The following is a 23,524-nucleotide window of genomic DNA, read 5'->3' on the forward strand; positions in this document are numbered from 1 at the left end:
AAAGCATAAGAAGACAATGTTCAAGAAAATTTGTAATTCAAGAAAGGCTAGATAGCATTGGATTTGAGCACTACTGGGAAATAAGTACAAGGAAAAGAAGTAAATGTAGGGTTGACTAGGAAAGGCTTCTGATAAGTCCGCTAGGATTTTAACCATTTGGGGTGGTTAGGAGACTGAAGCTCTCCTGATCACTCTTAATCTCTCGTGAACTGACAATATCTCTATTGAGTATGAAGTCTATTTTTGTCATTCTGCACATGGTGTGGCATCTTGGGTAAGTTAGGGGAAAGAAGCTTAGTGCTTTTAAGAGAGAAGTATCCCCAAATGGACTGCTTTTAAACTATCCTCAATAGCATCTGGGACCAGGGAGTTTCAGCTCACCTAGACCTCTCTATTCTGGGAAGTCCTTAAGCGAGGACCTTCCTCTTTCCGGTCACAAGGCAGAGGCCCCATCCCTGGAAAGAATGTAGACTTTGGATCTCTCTGTGTTTTGCACCAGAGGCATAAATAAATAAATAAATAAAAATTTGCCTTTGTTTCTGCTCTTTTATTCTTATCTCATTTCCCATTCCCCTCTACTTGTCATATTATCGATTGTCTATTTCTTTAACGTAAGATACAGTTATCATTAAACACGTGTTCTCAGTGCTCCTCTATTAACTCCTGAGTCATTCAATGTGGTTTGCAATCTCCATTTGAATTTATGCATGCTCGCTGTATGCTAATCCCATTCATATTTGGCTCTACAGGTTTGTTCCTCATACCAATCTTAGTAATAATTTAAAACTTATTATTTAGGAAAAATAATGCATATAATCTAAGCTTGACTGTAGCATGTCATACTGGACTTCAGGTCCTACCCTAGAAAGCCAGAGGTTTTATGTTTCACTTATGTGCTAAATCTGAGGAATTCAGCAAACCTAACAGGAAGACCACCTTCATCCAGCTGGAAGAAACTCAAAAACAAAAGCTCTTTTTTCTTTTCTTTAAAGTTTTAATGATTTTTCTTATTCTCTAAAAAAAGTCCTCAACGATCATTTGCATTTTTTGTCTTACTTTTAATTTTGAAATAGTTATAGATTCACAGAAATTACAAAAGAAATGAAAAGGGAGGTTTTGTATACCCCTCACCTCATTTCACCCAATGGTTACATCTTTCATAATTAAAGGAAACTAACAAAGCCAGGGAATTGACATTGGTCTAATTCACTTTTAAATTTCAAAAGAGGAAAAAAACAATACACTCTAAAGACAACCTAATCAGTTTTAAATTCCATTCTCTTTCTGCTTACACTAAGTGATAACCAGGTTGGCAATCCTGGAAAACTAAGGGTGGTCTGCCCATAGGACCACAGAGAAAGTCCCCCCACATCTTTAGAGGTGATCCTCAGCTCTCATTCAATTCCTAGCTCAAGGTTACAGCAGAGCCCACATCTGAAGGCTTTGGTTGGAATCTGGTTCTGCCGCCAAACATGTGACCTTGAGCAAGTCATTTGATCTCTCCAAGCTTCAGGGTTTTCAAATATAATAAAATAGAGAAAATATTCTCCTGCCTATTTCATAGGGTTTTGTGAGGATCAAGTGTGATGATGTGTAGGAAGGGATGAGGTAAGCTGTGCATCAGCAATCATGTAAGTTTCTATTCTTTTCTCAAAATATTGCCAGTTACCAAAATGTAGTTTTTCAGAGGTAATTTTCTTCTTAGAAACAAAATAAAACCACTTCCTTATTAGCCAGCAAGCCAAGAATTTCCATCAAGTGTAAATGACCTTCCTTTTCTACCACTCTTAGTAGGACAGGTACTAGCAATGTGTTGGACAAGCACTCCCTGACTCATTACCTACATACCCCTGAGGCATGCGATCTATTTTAAAATAAATATTTCTTAATATTTTCTTCTAAAAGGTCCAATGCATGCTAAGGAGCTTTTATTTTTGTTTTGACCGCAGGATTCAGCTTTACTTTTTTTTTTCTTGTGCCATGAGATGTATATACAATAGGTGGTTTTGTCAATAGTGAGAAATTGATGGTTTATGAAGTAGAAATGGAAGTCCTCCAAGCTGCATTGTGCCTTGGTTTGTCTGGATGTATAATATAAACTCCCCGACTCACTGGTGGATTCTGGTGTGTGGATAGTAAAAATGCTTGTCTTGTCAATGGAGAAATATGTAGGAGAAAATAAACTTAAATCAAGGAAAGGAAAGATAAAAGTCTTTGTGTGCAGTGAAAGTTTGGGCCACCACAATAAAAATGTTAAGATCTGTTTTCTCTCCTCTCCCTCTTCTATGCAGGCTGGCATGGCTCTGACCTATGACCCCACAGCTGCCATACAAAATGGGTAAGTAGCCCACATTTTCTCTACTCATTGCTAAGATGTCTCTGAGCTCTGAAATCAGTACTGAAGAAAAATGTTCAAATCTGTCTTTTGTTTTAAATCTCTAAACCAAAATGGTAAACCAAACATTTCTCACCATGTATTTTTTTTTCTGTGCCCATGAGTGACTCTGACTTCAGAGCCTCTCCCTTGTCACCCAGTCTCCCAGTACCTCTGCCCATATTAAACTCTCTATGTTCTCTCTGGAACGATCCTTATTTATTATAAACCAGAAGGGGAAAGAGAGAAGTCAGCTCCCAGTCTGAGCAGCCAAAGGTGAATTCTGGGCGGTGCCATGTTTGAAGCAGTGAGGACTGCCTGGTGGACAGAGAACATTTCTCCCTTCTCCTGCAGGTCACCACCTCTGTGCCCTGTTGCCATAGACTGAGATATATCTCTTTATCTTACATCACTGCTATGCGATGTGTCTTTATCTGTGTCTTCTATTAACAGTTCAGTGTTGGATTCTTTGAACTATTTCAACAGTTGCAAAAAGGTTCACTCTCTTCTTGCCGCTAATTAGATACTTACAACAATGAATATTTCCCTCATGAAACCAATTTTATTTAAGATGTTGAGGATACCCATTGATTTCATCTACTCTCTTCTGATACAGAACGTATGCCCATCAATCCCTCCCCACCTTCAATACCTTCCTGTACAATGTACACTGACCATTCCTTTCAGCCTACAGATATACTCACATCTCTCCCTTCTTTTCACAGGTCTACAATTTCAGTCTTCTATACATGCTGTCTTTTTCTCTAATTAATCCCATTAAAGTATGAAGTCTGGTCTCAAACTTTACTGGAGTTGCCCTTGCTGATGCCCTCAGTGATCTCTGAATTTTCCATTTGCAACTGTAACTTTTTGAGCCTTCTATTTGAAATCTTGCCTCATTTGGCATATTTTTAACCCATTTATACCTTCCTGAAATTTTTCATTTGGATCCCACAACTCCTTCCTTTGCTGATCCTCTTTGTTCCCCACTCTTACTGATCATTCAGTATCTTCTTATTACACCTCTTCTGCCCGCTTTTGCTCATCTTTCTCAGAGCTTAGTCTTTTTTCCTTGTCTTCTCTCTGGTGATCTCATCCACTGCTCTCGCTCTTAGGAACTGAAGACTCCCAGGTCTAGTCTTCAAGTTCATAACCAGATGCACAGCTTTATAACCTGTGTTTCTAACAGCTTATTAGGTATAGCTACTGGATATCTTTATATGTCCCAAATAGGTCATTACCCTTATCAACTCTTCGTAATATAAACCAAACTAATGCAAATGAAAAATAAGTATCAAATTGTTTCTTTTTTAATTCACTCTAAAATAATTTAGACTGTTAACTCCAGTTCTCTGTTTTTTTCTCTTCTCCAACATTCTTCATGATCAAATTGGTCATTAAGTTTTATTCGATATATCTTTGAACTATAGCTTCAACACTCAGCCCGTCCGCCTGCTACTTGTTGAGTTCATTCATTCACCATTCTCTACCTATGCTAAACTTTTACCTGCCTCTACTATAACTCTCCTCCAAACCATTTCCCATTGTTTTTTCAATAATTGTTTAAAAGCAAAATATGATCTTAGGAATCATCTACCTGCCAGATTTGAAGTATTTGGTGGACTTTACTATCTGCAGAACAAAATTAGAGCTTCCAAGAATGGCACGAAAAGAACTACATGGTTTGGTTCTGAAACTGAACTGGACCTTCTGTGATGCTCAGAATATCTCACACAATTTTTACTTCCCTGTGTCTTGTTGTTCATGGAATTCTGTCTGCATGGGTCTCAGGCATGGTAATCTCATTTGAAGTATTTGGTGGACTTTACTATCTGCAGAACAAAATTAGAGCTTCCAAGAATGGCACGAAAAGAACTACATGGTTTGGTTCTGAAACTGAACTGGACCTTCTGTGATGCTCAGAATATCTCACACAATTTTTACTTCCCTGTGTCTTGTTGTTCATGGAATTCTGTCTGCATGGGTCTCAGGCATGGTAATCTCAATCTCTCTCTCTCTCTCTCTCTCTCTACCTCTCTCCCCTCTCTCCCTCCTCCTCTCCCTCCTCCTCTCATTCCTCCTCTCCCTCCTCCTCTCCTTCTCTCTCTCCCTCTCTCCCTCCCTTTCTTCTTCACTCCCTCCCTCCTTTTCCTTTTTTCTTTCTTTCTGTGTATACAGCTCTCATTTAAAGAACAACATCAGAGCTGGTTACACAATTAGTCATAAGAGAAGCAGTATAAGCAGTGGTTAAGAGTGCAGACTCCAGAACCAGCCTGCCCAAATACGCATCCAAAGGCTGTCATTCACCAGAAGTGGGCGAGTTGTTTGTCTTCCTCCTCTGTGAAGGAGGAGACAATGGTAACAGTACCTTTTCCTTAGACTTGGTAAGGACTAAAGGCACCGTGAATGGTATAATGTAATCATTAGTGTAATTGCAGTATTTTTGATGTTCCCATGATAGATTTGAGTCTTTTTATCATGCAGACATTGACCCTGGCATTTATTTCCCTACGGGACTATTAATGAAGGCAGGTCCCGTGTCTTATTCATCTTTATAGACTGTTTAACCTAGCATTGTGCATGCCAAGTCAGAAATAGAAATGTAACTGATGACATCTGTTTGGCTCCAGCAAGTTGGCATTAGAACCATTTCCCTTCCTAACACCAACCCACTGTGTCCCCATGTAATGCCTTAATCTGTTTCTTCTTAAATACAACCTCTAGTTTCACTCAAAACATCCAAACTGCCCATGACTTTTCATATCCTAGATTAAGAATAAAGTTTTGGAAGCCTTAGACTATCCATTGTGGCAAGAAGATAATCATGTTATATAGTAAAATTGAAAAGAAAGAGAAGATAGTAGCTAATTAATATTATTCATTTCATACTTCATATAGATGATTTTAAAAATGTTTTGCTCATCTTTGGTTTTATTATCTATTTATAAAATGCGCAAAAAAAGAAACTAGTAGAATAAGCATTTCTATGCATGTAAGATATCAAAATAACCACAAATATATTATTAATGTACTGTCCCTTGAGTAAACATTAGTGCATGCCTTTTGGAGGTATAAAATCTGATTTAGATAAGTTAGTCTATTGAGGAATCTAGCATGAATCCAGAATAAAGTGTTTTATTCCCTATTCATTTTGCTGCATTCCATCTAGCAGTTAAACCTTCCTCAGAGAACAGTAACCGAACAGAGAGAGAAATATTTATTACTGTAGGAATGAAAACTGGTCCCATTTTACATAGAACAAATGATATCCAATGATACAGTTGCAACTCATTCTTACTCAGTTAATATTACTAAACACTTCTTCATGCTGACTCAGTTGAGTTCAACAAACTCTTTTTCTTTAGAGTATCTATCTATTTAAAATCATTGCTCTATTTAAAATCATTTTGATGATATATGTTTGAAAAAAATAAAATTTTTGCATCATAGCAAGGACAATGGACGTGTAGACAATTCTAGTATAAGATATAATGGAAAGGAATTGTGATAGAATCATGGAGTAGTATGAGATTTAGATATAGATTAATTTTTATATCTATAAAATATTTCTGAAAGGGTACACAAGAAATGGTGAGAGCAGTTCTCAGGGGAAAGCCAGTGGAAATAGGAGTGATAGGAACTTAATTTTCACCGTTTATGTTTTTGTGTTCTTTTCAAAAAGAAAAAGAATTAAGGCCATAAACCACAGAGAATAGGCTTTCTAACAAGGGATTAGAAAGCTTCTTCATGAGACATGGCACTGTCTTTTTCTCTTGTAGATGCCCCGTGTCATAGCTAGAGTATGTATTTGATGATTCCATGGTGTCCCGTAGCTGTATACTCAGCCACAGTGTTTTCTGAGTATCATAAGCAAATGCGTGCCTGGGTTCTCACTAGTAGCTACACAAACTGTTAAATGTTCTGAATTTTATACCCCCCACATTCATAAGCAATATGAAGCTCAAATAAATACTCCCACATTTAGCTTGGTTTTTAGCCAATGAAAAACATACATTTGTAAATGTTGACCACGGTGAATCTGTGCTGTTTGCATTCGGGCAATAGAAAATGTCATTTTGTCATCTGCTTGAATCTATCCAAAACATTACTTTAAAAAAGTTAGTTCAATGTCTCTTCTATTTAAGGCTTTGACGGTTATAATGAAGTGTCTGGGTCACAATGGAAAAGTAAAAACCGTAGTATTTTTTTCAGAGGTGAACTTATGAAAATAAAAAAAATGGTCCATGCTTTTTAAAATCTATTCAGTATAACTCCATAATTTGTTATTACTGTTGCCCTCTTGCTTTTTTAACAGTCCAGTATCAAATTCCATCACTTTCAAATATGAATGTGGGAGGTGAATTACCCATCCCTCTATTCAAAACCTCATCTTTCCTGCGCCTTTTTATCGGGGCACAGGACGCTGTGTAGAAGGCTCTTGGATCATCTTATTTGAATAATATGCATTCTTGGGAGAGATATGGAAAAGGATGTGTCCTATAGCATTGGTTTGCCGGCTATTTTATATGGGCATTTGATAGTAAGTGATGCAGAAACCTTATCTTATTACACTAGCACAGAAATGGAATGTGAAGGGAACATTGGCATTACAATAAAAATGACCAATAACTTATTAATCTTATGCTACAGTGTTACCCTGAGGACAGTATTCACGGTTCTGACTCACAGTGTTGCCTGTAGACAGAAAAGACAAGCCAGTGATGTTTATTTCAGTGTGCAAATAGGATTTGGTGTGATTTTCTACTGTAAAACACATTCTACCCTAGAGTTATTGATATATTCATGTTACTTTTATTGTCAGCGCACTAAGATTTCCCCATATTCCTACTGACTGCCAAATCCCCTGAAGATGACTTTTCTACAGGCAGGATAATGTCCTGTTAGAGACGTAGACTTGCATTTTCTGGACATGTAGAGGCCCCTTGCTTTAAATGCCAAAGAACCAAGTAACTCTTTGCATTCCTTTAAAATATTACATTTTTGAATGCCCCAGCTTAGAGTTCCATAGACAGACCATACTTAGTTACCTTATTTTAGCCCAGTGGTTCTCAACCTTCTGGCCCTTTAAATACAGTCCCTCATGTTGTGACCCAACCATAAAATTATTTTCCTTGCTACTTCATAACTGTAATGTTGCTACTGTTATGAATCGTAATGTAAATATCTGATATGGAGGATGGTCTTAGGCGACCTCTGTGAAAGGGCCGTTCGACTGCCAATGGGGTCGCGACCCACAGGTTGAGAACCGCTGTCTGAGCCACTTTGGCATTTGGTATTTTGTTCATGTGAAACTTCTCTGGAAGTAACTCGTTCATATTCCTAAGGCAGGGCTTCTCTGCCTCAGCACTATTGACATTGTGATCAGATAAGTGGTAGTGTGGGAGCTGGCCTGTGCCTTGTAGGATGTTTAGCAGCACTGCAGACCTCTACATATTAGGCGCTGGTAGCAGCCACCCCCTCCCAACCTAGTTGTGACAACCAAAAATGTCTCTAGATCCTGCCAAGTGTCCCCTGGGGAGCAAAGCCACTTCCAAATTAGAACCACTGGGCACAGTATGAAAGGAATGCTTGTCACACACAAAATGTTATGTGAATTTTAGCCAAGAAATATCTCGTAAGAGAGTCAACTTTTCCCAGGAAAATAGTTTGTTAAAGAATTCATTCCCAATATTCTCTTCTAGCCTTTGCAAAGCAGAATGCATATATAGCAGATACAAATGGCATAAAGTCACATGGTTAGAATTACCTCTGTTTTGTTATTATGGCTAACAGGTTCTGCTGAGTTTCTCTTTCCTATTCCCCGGGAACAGAACACTATGCTTGAAGTTTTATTTGGGTTTTTTTTTTTTAAATATGCTGGTTATATGAAAGTCATTTTAAATCATGACAGATACATGACAGGGACTGAGAAAGAAGAGTGATCTGTATCTCTGAGCCTTAGATGCAGTCGCAGCCTCTCTTGTCAGGGTGTAAGCAAGGGTTTCCTGTAAATTCATCTGGTTTATGTTTGGACTTGGGAAGAGCTTCTAGCAGAGTACCAGAATTAGGGGATCAAGACAGCGTGCTGGTCCGTTCTTCCCAGGATATTTTTGGGGGAAGATATACTCTCTGACTTTAGGAGCAGTATTGGAACTTGTTAGGAAGTATCTAATACCATTCTTGTTGGATGGCTAGGATTAGAGCAGATAGAATAAAAATGCATTCAATTTACCCCCAAGGGTTTCCTTTGTTAGTATCAGGTTTCCTTGGCTAGTTTCTTTATGTGTCTGCCCTCTGTTTTCCCTGTAGAATTTTCTGTAAACTCTGCCTATCAATCCAATCCTTATTGCTTTCCTTTTTAATACTCCATTTGGTACATTTTACAAAATAAACCAGCCACACTAAAATGCGATGCGCAGTGCGCTCCGTTGGTGTAAGAGGCTGAAACTGGGTTTTTAATGGAAGTTAATCAGCGTGTGGGGAATGGGAAGGACTGTGTGTGGAGTGGTCATGAGTGCCTCTCATGTCATTATGAGCCCGAAATACATTGTTCTGTTCAATGCCTTATAAGTAAGACTTGTCAAAGATAAGCGCTAAAGAAGATTTTTAAATGTAAACATCTTCTATTCTCCCACCATCTTGGCACTGGTCATGCTGTCCTGTAATCATTACTTAGTTCCCAAGCTGCCCTGTGTCCATTGGTTCATTTAACCTATAGTGATGTATCTACTATGTCTCAGTCCCTGTTCTAGACAAGAGTCAATGTGTCCTCAACGTTCTTAAAGCTGTCAGACTAGAGGGGGAAATAGTCAGTGCATGCATTGTATAAATCAGCTTGGCTTCCATAACAAAATACTATGATTAGATGGCTCAAAACAACAGAAATTTATTTTCTCACAGTTCTGGAGGCTAGAAGTCCAAGATCAAGGTCTGGCAGATTCCATTTCTGATGAGGACTCTACTTCCTGGCTTGTAGATGGATGCCTTCTCACTGTGCCTTCACGTGTCATTTCCTCCATGTATAGGTGTGGAGAGAGAAAGAGAAATAGAGGAGAGAGAGAGAGAGAGAGAGAGAGAGAGAGAGAGAGAGAGAGAGAAAGGGAGAGAGATAACTCGGTAGTGTCTTTTCTTATAAGGACACTAATCCTTTCAGATCAGGACCCCACTCTCTTGAGCTCATTTTAACCTTAATTGCTTCTTTAGAGGCTTCATCTCCAAATACTGTATAACTGCACTAGGAGTTAGGATGTCAATATGAATTTTGGAGGGACACACATTCAGCCCATAAGATATATCTATTTTTTTAAAAATTACTAGTTCAGATAGTGATAAGAGCAATGAAAGAAAAATTGTTAGAGGAAAGGAATAGAGAACAATGGGGACAGAGATGGTGGCTACTACGTTAGCCACAGGCCTCTCTGAAGAAGTGAAAGTTGAGTGATATTAGTAATGAGTAAGAGGTAACCTTGGGGAGATTTAGGGAAGTGAACATTCTAGGTAGCGAGAATTGTAAGGTCAGTGATCCAAGATGGGAGTGAGAATGACAGGACCATGGGACAAAAGGTTTGTACAGTTGGATCCTAATTGGCTAGGGGGAGAGGAGTAAGAGAAAATATTAGAGAGGGCAGTAGACTCATTTTGCTATCCAGTACTAAGAATTCAACTTTTATTCTCATTGCAATGGAAAGCTATTGGAGGGTTTTAGAATGATTCATGTACAGATAAGATTCGATTTCAATGGCTAAATAGAGAAAATCCAAGGAATGTTTTAGAGTCTTCCCCATCTTTGGTACACATAGTATATGCTCAATAAATTTTTTTAAACATGGAAGTATGGATGTTTTCTTACGTAGTAATTGACTTCTTTTAAACATCAGGTTTATGAGGTATAATTTACATAGAATATATATTCATTCTTTATAGTGTACAATTCTATGAGTTCTGGCAAACACATAGTCATTCAAGCACCAAACAATCAAGATATAGAAGAATTACATCACTTCCCCAAACTCCCTCCTGTGTTACTGTAGTCAACCCTTTCCCCCAACCCCAGCCTTTGGCATCCACTGATCTCTTTTCTGCCTTTATAGTTATTCATTTTCTATATTGTGATAAAAATGGAACTATAAAATATAGAGCCTTTTGAGTCTGACTTCTTTAGCATAATCCACTCAAGATTCATCATATTAAATGAATCAGTAGTTCTTTCCTTTTTATTGCTGAATAGCTGTCCAACATGCAGATGTACCAGTTTGTTTATTGACTCAGTTAAAGGATATTTGGCTTGTTTCCAGCCTTTGGGGAGTATCAATAAACCTGCTATAAACATTTGCATTAAGGATTTTGTGCAGACATATGTTTTCATTTATCTTTAGTTAATATCTACCAGTGGGGTTGTTGGGTTATATGTGATGTGCATGTTTAACTTTATAAGAAACTTCCAACCTGTTTTTCACAATGGCTGTACCATTCTGCATTTCCACCAGCAATGAGCGAGAGTTGTACTTTCTCTCATTTCCTACTAGCATTAGTATTGTCATTTTCTTATAAATTTCCCATTCTAATAGGTATGTAGTCAATAGATTTTTTTTCAAACTGCACAACTATAAATTCAGAGGTCTGGTGGGTATGAATAGAAAGGATTAAATGTGTAAGGAATAATTTTTAGCTATATCTTAACCAAAATAATATGATGTTATAATCCTCCTTGAGAGCTAGTAAAATAAATTTGACACTATAGTTCCATAATACTTGCTTGGAGACTTATAGAATAGAAGCTAAAGAATTTACTCCTTAAATGGCAACCTTGAAGTCTAGCCTTCCTATATTCAATGTGAGGTCTTGTGGAATGCATCCTTAGGAAGGTAACCCATGAGATTTTCTCTTTTAAAATATTGGGGACTCCTGAGGTGTGATGAAGCTTTTGTCCCCAAAAGTCCAACCTCAGTCATACTTTGTTGTTGTTGTTTTTTTTAAATTAAAAGTAGTTGACTTTTACTAACAGTATGGCAAAGTAAAATAATGATTTCATTCTCCCTGATACACATTTTCCCAATAAATCTTCCCATCAGTGAAATACTACATCATAGGCAACTCCATCGTGGTTTTGTCTGTTCGTAGTCTGGCCACTCCAGCATTTCACTTACCAGGGAGACATGAAGGAGGAAACATGATTTTAAATCTGGCTGAGGAATTTGAGCTTTGGGTACCTTGTGGACTCCAAGGCAACCACAGAGCGAAGATGGATATGTCACTGATCTCAGTATCTCGAATCTATTCTTCAGTAGATCCCTAAGCTTCCTCAGATTTGTGAAGTCCTGATCTGCTCAGTATCATTCTACAATTGTTCACTGAAGGGGCATGAAGGACTAGAAAACTTAATGCTTTTTACAGAGTCTACAGGAGTATATCACATACATCCAGAATCGCCACCAACACCATGACTGCATCTCTACCTAGACACAAATTGTCCACTTCCCTTTTCACAGAGAAAGTATTTAGCTTAGATTTTGCATGAGGGTATGGTCGCATACCTCCCACAAGTTAGCCAGAACTCCTGGAGCTGATTCTGTTTCTTCAATGAAAAGATATAGATGCAATTTGTGCTTACGTAACACCGGCCTCCTTTAGAAAGCTTGGTACTATCATTTTGCCTTTCTTTCCAAAGAGCTTTAAAATGGCATCGCCTTTCCGAAACAAAACAGGGCCTGTTGCTTTTCTCTCCCAGTTGGTTAAAGCACAGTTACACTCACTCACCTGGCATAAGAGATTTTGTGTGGCCATATTTATGAGATGACTCCAAGTTGTCATGTCTGTTCAGAACGACTTATTTCTCTTAGTGGAATCCAATCCAACAAACCTCCTGGATACTCCTGTTCAGAGTTGGTGGGCGAACGTGAGGGTGGAACTCTGTCTTCCCCAGAAGTGCTTGGTAGCATTTGCTGAGCGGCCAGGCATTCGGCAGCTGTATGAACCTTCTTCTTTTGTTGTTGTTTTCTGTTTGCAGATTTTATTCTTCACCGTACAGTATTGCAACCAACCGCATGATTCCACAGACATCTATCACGCCATTCATTGCTGCTTCCCCTGTCTCCACATACCAGGTATGTCCGATTCCCCGCCCCTCAGGAGAGGTCTCTTGCCAGTGATAATCGCCGTAGAGGCCAAGACACAGTAGAACTTTTAAAAATCGCCCTCGCACACTTGACTCACGTCCTGATGTGGTAATGCTCAAGTCACCAATTAGTCTACACTTTCCAGGGCTTGTTCGCATCTATTTCACTGAGTAGTAAAATCCACCGTGCTTTTCATTCTTCTGAGAGAACACCTGCTGAGTTTTTCGTGATTATGCTACTTCCCAGACAACGTTAGGACCGCTGTCTTTCTTACCACTGAGAAATGATTTTGTTTGCTGTCTGTTATTTTGGTTGTCACGCTTCCTAGTGTGTCTTTTCTGAAAGCACATTTCTCGCATTCCCTGCCCTCCCTCCGGCATGTTTTACCATTGTCATCTCATTTTGTCACAGTTGTCCTGTGTATCCATGTAAAACTACATGGACTGATGTTCAATCAGTTTCCCCGGGAAATAAGAAAAGATTATCAAAGTGGTAAAGAGTGATTCCTCCTGTCTGTTCTGGCTTTGTTCTCAGTTCCTAAAGAGCCCAAGGAGACCTCAGGGGTTCCACATGTTGAAACACAAGAAAATCCGAGAATCGGTGTGTGTCCTAAACCAGATGTTGTAGCCAGTTAACTCTATGTACACAGGTGGATTGCAGCAGTCACACTTCTCCCTTAAAAACGACTTCTTGTCTTATTTCTTTTGACTTATCAACTATGTGATATCACTCCCTGCTTCCCTTTCCCTCATATTGTTCCTCAGACAATTCTTCTTAATTCTAAAAAGAAATCGCTATCCATGTAACATAGAGCCTCTAATGTCATTTTTTAAAACTCTGGAGAAAGAGAAAAGAGCGAGAAAGAGAGAGAGTACAAGAGCATGCACGCCATGTGTTTCTCTGTCTTGTGCAGATGGTGGGGGTGGGGGTGGGGGTTTTACAATGGGTAACTCCAATGCTGCTGACTGCTACTAATTCAGTTAAGCGTCACCTTATTCAGCCACTACATACTTCATCTCGGGATGCCCCAGTTGTCAGAGCATCAAACTTGAGACTATGCACATATTTCCTTAGCGGATCCCCCCTGACGCAGTTCATGTTCATTCATTTCCTGCACTTAGATTCTTCATACATGTTGGTGGGCGAACAGAATAGACTTTCGTGTGAATTGCATCTGAGGGTCTCTGAATGGCTGACTTCCTAATGGCCTTTCCCTGGGACCCCCGAGGCTCTGTGCAGGTGCTGTTCCCCTTTCGTTCCTCATGCAGGCCTGCCTGGTTGTAATGTGTAACCTCCCACCCCCCCCAATCTTGGCCTCTGTTTCAGCCAAGACCACCCATTGAGCCCCAGTGCGGAGCACTTTGGTGACATGAATAAAACATCCACAGAAAAGTGACTTTACTTGGGAGGGCTCCTAAGTGGAATTTAACCCCAGCTCTCTTTTCTCATAAAAGGAATTAGAGCAATTTCCTATGTTGTTGATTCTTGCCTTTCAACACTTCTTCCTTTTTTTTTTTTTTAATCTAAATGGCATTGGCAATTTTGCTTGTGTGAGTATACTGAAAACAAAATCTTTAAGGTTCTTTATGTGACAAACAGCTCTTCAAGTTGACATTCGCATTTGGCTGACAAGGCCCATTTCAGAACAGTTGGCTCAAATACTCATTTTTATTTACATACCAGTTACTATGAAAGAAACAATATTACAAACTCGCTTAACTTGGGTTGATTCCAGAGCATTTTCCCCAATTTTTGGTTGACCTATTTAACTCTTACCCCAACTTTTATCGCTTGGACTTATTTCCAAGATGAGAATCACTGAAGAATTTGAAGTTCAAACAGATGACAGAAAAAAAGGAAGTCTTAGCATAAACACTTGCTTCCTTAGTATTTGCCTGGGTATCCCTGGGAGTTGACCTCTAAATAGGAGGTCCCTGAGGCTTCCTGATACTTTAGTCTCTAACACCATCCTCAAAATATGCTCCAGATCCTAGCCTGGTCCATGTGGGCCCTGCAGCCAGCTTCAGTGAAGCAGGAATTTGCTTTACATTTTATCATGTTTCAGGGACCAAATGAATCAGGCCCAAAATGTGCTTTCTATCCTTAGTTTTGAGCACTAATTAGCTGTAAAATCAGATGGACTCCACTTTTTTATGATCTAGTGTGATTCCACTGAACGCAAGAACCAAGTTCTCTCTGTGATTGCTTTGTGCTAATAAATGCTGTTTGATGCATAGGTCCAGAGTACTTCATGGATGCCTCATCCGCCATACGTTATGCAACCAACAGTAAGTGTTCTCAGTCACCTGAGGCTAAATATTTCTATTATCCAAGTGCAAGCTTTTGTAATGCATAGAAGCTTTGGGGTAAAGCTTTTGTTATATTTTATACCTCTTTCAGGCAGCCATATTTTCCAGATAAAAGCTGTTCCTGAAATTCTACAAAAGCATGTACAACAGATAGAGATAGATGAGATAGAGATAGAGATAGAGATAGAGAAACTTGCTTGGAGGAAGTATCAGTAATAACAGTCAATCTCAAAACTTGATGTCTACTATTTGTTATGAATAGGGAATTTATACTTCATGCAGGAACTCTGGGTTCTAAACAAGTAAATCCATTATTGGAGAAAAGCCTGTTTTCCTTCTCCTTCTCCTTCTGTTATGCTTTGTGTTCTTCAAACGCAGTTTGGTGTGCTTTGGGAGTGAGTTTCAGGATCACGGCCAAGTGTTATCTCAAAGCAATATATTTAAAATAGGAAGTTAGTTGTCTATTAATAGATGGAAATACATAGATAGATAGCAATGTTGCCAGGTAATTTTTATATTAACTAACTAGAGGCCTTCTCTTCTTCTTTTGTGGAAAGTATCTTCCAAAAATATTCAAACTCTATTTTCTACTTGCTAGATTTTCCATTTTGCGGAACAATATTACATCAGTCCCAAGTGAAAAATATTACATATTCCATTAGAACCTAGACTGAAGGCTAATGATTTCATTTGTCTTTGTCTAGTTATTCCAGGTTTTCTAGCTCTATAGAAGTACAAGATAGATTTTGATAGCAATACACTCATGGGAGTGTGAGATAGGGGAGGGGCCTGAGACTGAGAGCTGGGTGACACGGTCCCTGGTGGGCCCTTCTGGGTATGCTCACATGTGTGCCTTTGTTTCCTTACCTGTCACTGTACTTGGCAGGGTGTGGGGGAGAATCAAGAGCACATGTGAAAATAACTTTTTAAGTATGACATGCTAAACATTATTATTACCATTATCCTTATTATTATTATTAGATCTATATATTGTGCAAAGAAGAAGCAGTGCTATATTTTTAGTCTTTTAAAAGCTAAATATGAGTAAGGTAGCACATACTAATGACCAGGAACCTAGAGGCACAGGCATCCATTTCCTGGACTCAAAGGATCACAGCACCTGGTTTTCATACTTGAACTTCCTCCACTTTTTACAAATAAGGAACATTTCATGTTGCTCCTAATGTTTTGATAGTTTGTTTTTCATTTAAAGAATAAAATATATGTGGCCTACTACAGCAGAACTTTAGACCATATTTTGCAAATCCTTCTCTTTGCTCTTATTTCCACACCTTGAGGGCTTCCTGAGTTCATCTGGCCTAAGTTCTATAAATCATACCAACATACAATGAATCCAAGATATACTTTTCTGTCCAAGTCATGAGGCAGAATTCAATATATGCTGCCAAACCAATGTATAGCACAGTCTGAGCCAACACAGGAAAAGAGAAGATGTCCTGCCAAGTTCTAAAGAGTAGACTTTTGAGAAGGAAACAACTACCTTCAAAAAAAATAGTGTGTTCATCTATAGAGCACTAATGCTAGCTTAGTCCTCACACTGAGGTTAATTATCATCTCATTGTGGCCAAAAGGAATGCACATCTGGCAAGAAAATCTGAATATTTTGCCAGATGTCAAAGTATGTGAGACTTTACAGTATCTCTAGAGCTGGGAGGAGAAGAGAAGATGTTTGTATGTGTCTATTTCAGCTATCACTCAGGACCTTAGAAATTTTTCATTACCACCTCCTCAACCCAGCACAGCTTCAACCCCATTTTTGAATGCATTATTTCTTATTCCTCTTACTCTACCAATCGGGATATGTGTGTGTATGTGTGTGTATGTGTGTGTGTGTGTGTGTGTGTTTGTTCATTCGCCCCCTTGGATCTTTCTTGCTATGGCTCAGTGATATCTTATCACTCCCCATGACCAGACTGTGCATCATGTTTGAGCTTAGGTCACTTGGTTTAAAATGTGGTGTCTGTGGCTGGGGCAAATTCCTAGAAAAGGGAGTGGCTGGGCCACCCACCACTTTGTTGTCTTTAACATGGAAAAATGGGCTGAACAGTGTCATGGAAACACAGAGTTTATACCACAATATTTGCCCAGCAACAGTCTTACTGGTTGTCTAAATTGTATAAATCGCCCAACTGGTCTTAGCTTCATCATCAAAGTGAGTGTTACGTTAATCACTCTATGGTACCAAAGTACAAAAGTGCTTAAGCAACCTAAGGCAATGAAACAAAATACCTGAATCTAAAAATCTATTTATTTATATGAATAGACTGCACATTATGCCTTAGATTAGCCCAATTAAACAAAATGAGTATTAGTATAGAAAAAAAATTAAGAATACACAATGATCACCTATTTCTACTACATTCATACTAGGTATTTAATTTTCTTTACTAAGAATTTGGTGGAGACACTCTGTGGTTATATAGAAGACAAATCGCTTAGATTGGGACTTCATTAACTTACTGAACCATTCAACATCTGACACTTAAAAAAAGGCCCATGGCCCTAGCTGGTTTGGCTCAATGGATAGAGCATTGGTCTATGGACTGAAGAGTCCCAGGTTTGATTCTGGTCAAGGGCACATGCCCTGGTTACAGGCTTGATCCCCAGTAGGGGTGTGCTGGAGACAGATGATCAATGATTCTCTCTCATCATTGATGTTTCTATCTCTCTCTCCCTCTCCCTTTCTCTATGAAATCAATAAAAAAAACAATAAATAAATAAAAAGGCCCATTGAGCCCTGGACAATTACTCAGTGGTTAGAGCATCAGCCCTTGGTCCAAAGGTCTCAGGTTCAATTCCCAGTCAAGAGCACATACCTCGGTTGCAGGTTTGATCCCCAGCCCAGTTGGGTGTGTGCAGAAGGCAACCAATCAATGTGTCTCCCCTGCATCTATGTTTCTCTCTCCTCCCCTCCCTTCCACTCTCTCTTCCTAAAGATCAATGGAAAATACATATCCTCAGGTGACGATTTTTTTTTTTAAAAAAAAAAGGCTCATTGAGTACCTCTTGGAAACAACCAATAAATTCAAGGTATCAGTATCAACAGCTCTCAAATATGTTGCCCTAATTCAGATTCACTTCCAGCCTTTCTCTTCTCTTGCACTTTCTCTTCCACCGTTTTGAGAAAATCTCATCTATAAGCACTGAGTGTTACAGGCATATTTTCCCGCTATCACTAGGAATGTGACTTCCTCATTGGAGCCCGAAGCCTGGCAGGTTCTTGTTTAGTCTTGACTCGAAGGACTCTGAGATCTTAACCAGGTTTCTTGGTGCTTGCGGACAGTTTGAAAGCAGAGCACGGTGCCTCTGGTCTTCGTCAGGGCCGAAAAGGAGTAGCAACATCTGTAAGAGAGAAATAAACGGATGCAAAGAAAGAGAGGGGCCGGCAGTCCAGGGATGAGAGAAGAATAGAAAGCGGAGTATAGAACTGACGCTTGCCATTTAAGTTTCCTTCTTTGGAGGTTGAATTTTCTAAGTTGCATGTAATGTACTTTTCCCTACTTTTAGACATAAGATGCGGAGAGGCTTTTTACATTTGTGAAAGGGGGGATAGGTCTCCTTGGCTGCATTACAACCATCACACTGATGTTGGTGCAAGAAAACCAGTTCTCTGTCAGTGACCGGCCTCTGGTCAGGTCCCTTGGAAAGTTGTCAGACCCCACTTAGGTCAGCCAGAGCGTTTGTGTTTGCACTTTGTTGAAATTCACCTGAGCAGACACTGAGGAGAGAGCGCCGTTGGAGGAAATTAGGAATTTGCTTTTTGCTGCGAGGAAGTAAAAATGCTGACTTTGTCAACGCCATCAGCTATTTGTCCCTGCTTCTCCGAGCAGGGTTCTGTACTCTACTCTCACGCTGACAGAATTTTAATAGATGATGGATTGCACCCAGTATCTGCTCTGCATAGCAGCATGTCACAGTGGAATCTCAGATGGATTCACAATTGAAATTCCTGTGTTGCAAGACGCCGGATATTTTGTTAAAGCTGTGCTGACAAGAAGAAAAGATGAGCGTTCCCAAAAAGGAGCATGGTTCCTTCTTTTTAAAATTTTATTTAGGGTCACGTGACTCTTAAATCTCCTGTTCTTCACATGGGCAGCATTACTTCCTCTTGAGGAGAAAGGCCAGCTTTCATTGTTACTCAATTACAAATCGGTTATCTAATTACAGCATTGTAAGAAATGCTGGATGCCCTCATTGAATCATTGCATGATTTGTTGCTCTGCTTGGCTAAATAATGATTTTTAATAAACCATAAGTTTACAGCTAAAGAGTAAATACAAACTCTACAAGGCTGAACAAGGAAGCTCCAGAATACTTTATTTGGTCCTTTTTTCCCCTGCAAACTGGTATGACCTGAGGCTTAATTTTAGAGGTATGTCCCCCAATTTGGCAGGTGTATGTTCTGTAAAAGCACATCACCAAATTTGGAAAAGAGTATTTAAATCCTTAGAATTCTGTTCAGAAAGCAAGGTTTTTGATTTTCTCCTTTTATACCAACACCCGAGCTGAGCAAAAATCCTAACCCTCATAGTGTCATTATCTAAGTCGATGCTTTTGCTATTTAAGTAGTTACCCAGGCAAACCTATCGCCAGGCCAGGCTGTGTTTTTAAGTACTTAGCAAAAAGAAAATAGCAACTCTAACCCATATGTACCATCATAACAGAAGATAACTCAAATGAGTGAGAATAAACTTGGGAGGAGCAGCTTCTTTTGAGGATCACCTCTTTTTAAGGTGGGGTAAAGCGAACTTGAACAAATCATTTCCACAGAAAGTCTCTTAGACATCTTAACTACTGTAAAACAAACAAACAAACAAACAAAAACGATAGTGCAGGCTTTGCTGTTGTTTAATGTGGCTTCCATCTTCTGCAATAAGTTTTCAAAAATAATCTAAAGTGACTTTAGAAAAAAAATACTTCAAGCAATGAAGTTCAAGGCTCAGCATTCAAAAGTGCATAGAGCATAAAAGACTTTCCACTCATCAGTGCTACCCTCCAGAAGTAAACTTTGCCACAAATATGTACGTCACCATTCAGTTTTTGTATGAATATGAAAGCATGTATGTACATCTGGATATACTAGAATACAAAATCAATATATTGTTATTGTATTACAACATAATAGAATGTCCTGAATGCCATTACATGATTTACACACAGGCCTATGTCATTTTTTTTAAAAATGTCATACTATGCAATTATATAAATGCATCAAAAGGTATTTAATCAATTCCTTAGTCATAGTCATTTAATTTGCTTCTAGTAATTGCTCAATAAACTCAAGATTAATATTGAGCACTTATGAGAAAATATAGGATGAATTGATAGCATAAAAGGTATGTGCGCTTTAAATTTGTTATACATTATTGTCAGCTTGCACTATGAGTGAGAGTGTTTGCATCCCTGTGACCTCAATTAGCATTGTGTAATCTCAAGTTTCAAATACCTGGTTAGTGTGATAAATAGTGAATGGTATCGTGTTAATGTTGGTTAGGCTCTTTAAGATTAAAAACAAGTTATTTTTATTTCCCTGAGTCCTAGAAGACCTGAGTTGCTTTTTATATGTTTATTGACCGATTTTTTTTCTTTTTCTCTGAGCTCCAAGTTCCTTTAGTTTGCTCGTTTATCTTCTACGATATTAAGCTCTTCTTATTTTTAAAAAGATCTTATTACAATCAATAAGTTAACATTGTCATAGACAATCTATATATTTTCTTAGTTTGCTTTGAATTTAATTTTATAGTGTTCATCATACAGAACTTTAATATTTAGAATATACTTAGTATTTACCAGTTTTTCCCTTTAGAACAAGGTCAAGAACCCTTTTCTGTAAGGAGCCAAACCATAAATATTTTCAGTTTTGTGACCCATATGGTCTCTCTGTCACACGTAGGCATTTTTGTGGCTGTAGTGTGAAAGCAGCCATAGATAATGCATAAATGCATAGGCATGGCTGAGTTCCAATAAAACTTTATTTACAGAAATAGATGAGGGCCACATTTGGCTCCTAAGCTGTATTTTGCCAGTCCCTGCTTTAGAACATCTGGACTCCATGCAAAATACCTTATTAACTACAGTGATTTAAAACACCATATGGTTTTGTTTGTTTGGCGGTTTTTATTGTTGTAGCTTTTCTGTTTTGACTTCAGTAAATTTTTAAAAATTGAGGTATAATTGACATACAACAATGCATCATCATGTGTTTTATTATTGTGTTCATAGTACATTTTATTTTAAATTTGTGTTTCTCTTGGAGTTTATTTGTAATATGGGATGAGAGTATGATCCAACTCTCCTCCCCAAATGGATAATGGATTATCATAAACAACTTGTACCATATATATCATCTATGTTTTTCCACTGATATAAAATTTTATGCCAAATTTTTCATAGAATAAATCTCTTTAGATCTTTGGTTGTGTATTTTTTTCACTGTATTCTATTCTGTTGACCTATTGTAATACCATATGTTTTGGACATGACTTGTCCCAATATTGTTATTTTCTTATTTCTCAGTAATCTTCTAGCTACGTTTTGTTTCTCAATAATTCTTCTACCTATTTCAAATTCCAGAATAATTTTAGTAGTAGTTTGTGAAGTTAAAAACAAATCCACTAAAATTTTTATTGGGATCACTTTGAATTTATATATTAACTTATGACAAATTTAAGAATATGACATATTTACAGCATTCAATTTTTCTAAGAGAAAATGTCTTTGCATTTACTCACGATTTTTCTAACTTTATTGAGGCATAATTGACAAATAAAAGTGTCAGATACTTAAGTGTACATCATTGTGATTTGATACATTGTGAAAGGATTCCCACCATGTAGGTAATTAATACATCCATCATCTCACTTATTTTGTGTCTGCGTTTGTGTGTGTGTGTGTGTGAGAGAGAGAGAGAGAGACCATTAAGTTAGCAGATTTCAAATAAATAATACAGTGTTTACAACCATAGTCACCATAATTTACATTAGAGACTCAGATCTTATTAATCTTATAGCTGAAAATTGGTATCCTTTTACCAACTTTTCCCTATTTCTCCTTCCCAGGCCCCAACACCTGGCAACCACTTTTCTACTCTCTGTTTCTATGAGTTTGAATTTATGTATTTATATATTCATTTATTCATTCATTTTAGTTTCCACATACAAGTGATTCTATGCAGTATTTGTCTTTCTCTGCCAAACTTATTTCACTTAGCATAATGTCTTTAAAGTCCATCCATGTCATCACAAATGGCAGAATTTTCCTCTTTCTTTTGGCTGAAAAATAGGTCCATTATATATATATATATCATTGGAATCCTGTCTTTATTTTCTTATATATAAACCCAGAAGTTGGATCCTGGATCATATGGTGGTTATATTTTTAATTTTTTGAGGAACCTTCACACTATTTTCCATAGTGGCTGCCTCAGTTTACATCCCCACCAACATTGCACAAGGGTTTTCTTTCTCCACACCTTTGTCAATACCTGTTATCTCTTCACTTTTTGATAATAGTCATTCTCATGGTGTGATGTGATATCTCACTGCAGTTTTGATTTGCATGTACACCACTGATTAATGATGTTGAGCACCTTTTCATGTACCTATTGGCCATTTTTATGTCTTTGGAAAAATGCCTAATTAATTTCTCTGACCATTTTAAAAATCAGGTTTCGTTTTTTTGTTTTGTTTTGTTTGTTTGTTTGTTTGTTTGCTATTGAGTGGTATGACTTCTTTATATACTTTAGATATTAACCTCTTATAAGATATATAATTTGAAAATATTTTCTCTCACTTAATAAGTTGTCTTTTCATTTTTTTGATGGTTTCCTTTGCTATGCAGAGGCTTATTAGTTCGGTGTAGTCCCATTTGTTTATTATGCTTTTGTTGTTTTTTGTTTGTTTGTTTGTTTTGGTGTCAAATCCAAAAAAATCATTGCCGAGACCAATGTCAAGTTTACTCCTTATGTTTTTATCTAAGAGTTTTACAGTTGCAGGTCTAATGTTTAAGTCTTTAATTCATTTTGAGTTTATTTTTGTGTCCAGAAAAGATAGAGATTCGGTTTCATTCTTTTCATATGATTATCCAGTTTCCCTATTTGTTGAATATTTGTAGCTCCTTTGTTTTAAATTAATTGATCATATAGTTGTGTGTTTATTTCCTAGGCTCTTTATTCTGTTTCATTGATCTGTATGTCTGTTTTTATGCCAGTGCCATATTATTTTTATTATTATAGCTTTGTAGTATAGTTTGAAATCAGGAAGTATATGACTCCAACTATGTTCTTTTTCAATATTGTTTTGACTATGTAGGGGCTTTTTTGGCTCCATACAAATTTTAGGATTGCTTGTTCTATTTCTGTGAAAAGTGCCATAGAAATTCTAATAGGGATTACATTGAATACGTGGATTCCTTTGGGTAGTATGGTTATTTAAACAATAATAATTTCTTCCAACTCATGAGCACAAAATAGCTTCCTCTTTATTTTTGCCTTCCTAATTTTTTCATCTATCCTATCTAATAAAAGAGAAACATGGTAATTAGCGTACAAACGCCACCCTTCCCATTGGCTAATCAGGGTGATATGCAAATTAACTGCCAGCCAAGATGGCAGCCGGCAGCCAGGCAGCTTGAAACTAACATGAGGCTTGCTTGCTTCAGTGACGGAGGCCTGCCTTGCAGGCCTCTGAGCCTGCAGTTTGAAACAT

General features: G+C 37.9%; 1 protein-coding gene across 1 annotated transcript in view; it reads left to right on the forward strand.

Moving 5' to 3' along the window:
* The window catches only part of RBMS3 (RNA binding motif, single stranded interacting protein 3), a gene marked incomplete at its 5' end in the record, with an annotated part of 205,768 nt that overhangs the window by 92,938 nt on the left and 89,306 nt on the right, over positions 1–23,524 (forward strand). Inside the window, 3 exons of the mRNA XM_006759645.1 lie at positions 2,292–2,338; positions 12,381–12,477; positions 14,727–14,777. Coding sequence (XP_006759708.1) covers positions 2,292–2,338; positions 12,381–12,477; positions 14,727–14,777 — 195 coding nt within the window. The remainder of the gene's footprint in view (positions 1–2,291; positions 2,339–12,380; positions 12,478–14,726; positions 14,778–23,524) is intronic.

This window comes from Myotis davidii, unplaced genomic scaffold, assembly GCF_000327345.1.
Source record: "Myotis davidii unplaced genomic scaffold, ASM32734v1 scaffold395, whole genome shotgun sequence".
NCBI classification, from domain to species: Eukaryota; Metazoa; Chordata; class Mammalia; order Chiroptera; family Vespertilionidae; genus Myotis; species Myotis davidii.